Source organism: Lepidothrix coronata, unplaced genomic scaffold (assembly GCF_001604755.1).
Source record: "Lepidothrix coronata isolate B3197 unplaced genomic scaffold, Lepidothrix_coronata-1.0 Scaffold316, whole genome shotgun sequence".
Classification (NCBI taxonomy): domain Eukaryota; kingdom Metazoa; phylum Chordata; class Aves; order Passeriformes; family Pipridae; genus Lepidothrix; species Lepidothrix coronata.
In genome coordinates, this window is record NW_016690496.1 from 106,150 (window position 1) to 109,956 (window position 3,807).

The 3,807-nt window shown below is 43.5% G+C and overlaps 1 protein-coding gene across 1 annotated transcript in view; it reads right to left on the minus strand.

The window, feature by feature from the left end:
- KPNB1 (karyopherin subunit beta 1) overlaps positions 1–3,807 on the minus strand; it is a 22,763-nt gene that overhangs the window by 14,106 nt on the left and 4,850 nt on the right. The window contains 2 exon segments of the mRNA XM_017837893.1: positions 187–288; positions 2,803–2,959. Coding sequence (XP_017693382.1) covers positions 187–288; positions 2,803–2,959 — 259 coding nt within the window.

Here is a 3,807-nt window from a genome sequence, read left to right on the forward strand (position 1 = left end):
ATTCTGAACTCATCCTGATCCCAGAGCTCCAACCCCCCCCAGGAATTCTGAACTCATCCTGATCCCAGAGCTCCAAACCCCCCAGGAATTCTGAACTCACCCTGATCCCAGAGCTCCAAACCCCCCAGGAATTCTGAACTCACCCTGATCCCAGAGCTCCAAACCCCCCAGGAATTCTGAACTCACCTGCTTGGTCAAGGTCTGTGTGAGGATTGGGACCAAATACTGCAGTGCCCCCTTGGCATAGAACTTGCTGGTGTGCTCTGGAGGCCTCCCTTGTTCTGCTGCCTGGAAAAAAAAGGGGTAAAAAGGGGGTTTTCAGTGGCTAAAGAGGATGAATTTATTATAAACTCCCTTTAAAGTCATTATGTAATATATATAGAATATATATAAAAATTATATACATATAAAATATATCATAATATATATTACAATAATAGAACATGATACATCATATTAGGCACACCATGCATTATATTATATATTATACATTATATACAATGATTACATTATATTATACATCATATTTTAACAGATACTGTACATTATATTATAAATACTATTATATTATAAATACTATTATATTATAAATACTATTATATTATAAATACTATTATATTATAAATACTATTATAATTATATATCATTATAAATATTAATAGATCCATGACACTAATAGTGCAATATGTAAATATATATTACTAATATACAATATACAGTAGAAAAATAAATAATAATAATAATAATTATTGTTATTATTATTATTATTGTAGTTTTTGTTAGTATTAATTCTTATAAACCCCAACTTTCCCTTTCCATGCTTTCCTCTCCTTCCCCAACACAAATCCGAAGCCAGGAAGCTCAAGGACACCCTGCACCCAAATCAAATATTCCAACACCCAAGCTGAATTTCCCATTCCATGCATGCCCAGATCCCTCCTCCCAGGGCACAATTATCCCTGTTTTCAGTTCCCAGGTCTAATTAACAAGTGGCCCCGAGGTGAAGGAGCAAAAGGTGCTCAGCAAACCTCCCAACCCCACGTGCTGCTGCCTGTCCTTTTCTCCTTGCCTTTTTATTTTTTTGGGAGCATTCAACATAAATATATATTTAGCTGCTTTTAAAGATGGAAATGATTCATCTCTCCAGCCCTTCAAAGTTTCAGCTGTTATTGATCTCTGCAGTTCATTTCTGCAAACAGCATCTGCCTGCAGAACAATACCCCCAAAATCCAGCCCCAGCCATTCCAAGGGATAATTACTTTTATTCCAGCCATGGTTTTTATATTTAACTCATAAATAATGGGTTGTGTGGAGTGGGATCAATCCTTCTGCAGGCTGGGGTAGGACTGAGCCCCTCATGGCTGCGACAGACCCCAAAATTTAAGGGCACAGAGTCCCCCAAAAGAGCAGGGAATTAAAGAACTGCTCTGGATTCCTTGGGATACCTCAATACAACGACTCCAAGAGCAGCAGCTCCAAGATCTGAGAATTCCCTGGCCTGGAGAACATGCTCAGTGCACATTTAGGTTGATCCTGGAGCTGGAGCTGGCTCTGGAATGCTAACAAGGGATCAGGTCCCTGTCAGGTACCACTGGCACAGCCCCAGCCCTTCCTGGCACGGCCAGACCTGTCCCAGAACCTCCAGCTCCATTCCCAGCCTGCCTGGGAAGGATTTTCCTCTCTTCATCTGCTCCAGGAAGGGAAAGGGGCAGAGCTGAGCTTCACTCAGAGCTTTACCTTGAACCACAGAGCTCCAAAACAACCCCAATCCCTCCCTGGGAGGGGGGCGAGGCCCTGGCACAGGTTGCCCAGAGAAATTTTGGATGCCCCTGGATCCCTGGGAGTGTCCAAGGTCAGGTTGGACGGGGCTTGGAGCAACCTGGGATTGTGGGAGGTGTCCCTGCCCATGGCAGGGGGTGGGATTGGATCCTTAAGGTCCCTTCCAACCCAAACCACGCCGGGAATTCCACGATTAAATCTTGGCAGTGACTGTGCAGATCTAAACCTTTGGTGTTATTAAACCAGCACATTTTTGATCGTTATTCCATTACTGGAAAAATCTGGGAGAGGCCTGGGACAGGAGCAGCACCTGTGTTTAAGTGCAGCACAAAATAAACACTCCTGGAAATAGGGAATAAGAAATAAGAGTGGGTTAATGAGGTTTTTTTAAAGAAAATACCAGGTTTGACAGGGCTTGGAGCAACATGGTCTGATAGGAAGTGTCCCTGCCTGTGGCAGGAAATGGAACTGGAATTTTAAGGTCCTTCCAACCCAACCCATTCTGTGATTGTGTGATTAAAGAAAATACCAGGTTTGACAGGGTTTGGAGCAACATGGTCTGATAAGAAGCATCCCTGCCCATGGCAGGAGGTGGAACTGGGAATCTTTAAGGTCCTTCCAACCCAAATAATTTAATCACAGATTAAATGCGTGATTAAAGAAAATTCCCAACGCAGCCCCCTCAGCCGGAGCCTCACATTCACCTCGTGGGGCAGAACGACCTGAGCACTGCTCACCACTGCACTGTTTCAAACCATTCCTGCCCCAAAAACGGGAATTCCAAAACGGGAATCCCAAAACGGGAATTCCAAAACGGGAATTCCAAAGCTCCCGTTCTAAAATAAAAAGGAGAAGCCAAGGCAGGTTTTTTTCAAGGAAAAAAAAAAAGAGGAAATAAAACATTGCTGGTTTCCTTGAACTGTCCCAGCAGCAGCCCCGGCCTGGGGGGGGGGCCCCGGTGGGTTCCCCTTTTTGGGAGAACATTCCCACGACATTCCCAGCTGGATCCAAGCCCTTCCCCACCTCCGAGGCCTCGATGGCCAGATCCATCTCCTCGTCGCACACGTTGGACCAGAACTCGATGCCCTGCAGAGCCACCTCGTCGATGTCGCTCTTCATGGCCTCGATCGTGATCTGGGACAGGGAAACGCCAAAAAAAGGACATTGGAACAGGTTGTTTCTCCCGGAATCCACGCCCCCACTTCGGGCCTGTGGCTGAAACCGGAGGCCACACTGGAGTTTTTGTTCTTGGAGGCTCCAAAGGGGTTCTGTTATCGGCCCTGAGCCCCCTGGGAGGGCACGGACAGAACCAGCATTTGGAGCCTCAGGGCTGAATCCTGCTGGGGGTTACGGGGATTTACAGGGAGAGGGATTGCCAGCAGCCAGGAAAAGGGAGGGAAATCAGGAATACCAGAGGGAGAAAAATGAGGAATACCAGAGGGATTAAAATGAAGAATACAAAAGGAAGAAAAATCAGGAATACAAGAGGGATTAAAATCAAGAATACAAGAGGAAGGAAAATGAGGAATACAAGAGGAAGAAAAATGAGGAATACAAGAGGAATTAAAGTCAGGAATACAAGTGGAAGAAAAAATCAGGAATACCAGAGGAATTAAAATCAGGAATACAAGAGGAATTAAAATCAGGAATACAATAGGAATTAAAATCAGGAATACCAGAGGAATTAAAATCAGGAATACAAGAGGAATTAAAATCAGGAATACCGGAGGAATTAAAATCAGGAATACAAGAGGGATTAAAATCAAGAATACAAGAGGAAGAAAAATGAGGAATACAAGAGGAATTAAAGTCAGGAATACAAGTGGAAGAAAAAATCAGGAATACCAGAGGGATTAAAATGAGGGATACAAGAGGAATTAAAATCAGGAATACAATAGGAATTAAAATCAGGAATACCAGAGGAATTAAAATCAGGAATACAATAGGAATTAAAATCAGGAATACAAGAGGGATTAAAATCAAGAATACAAGAGGAAGGAAAATGAGGAATACCAGAGGGATTAAAAT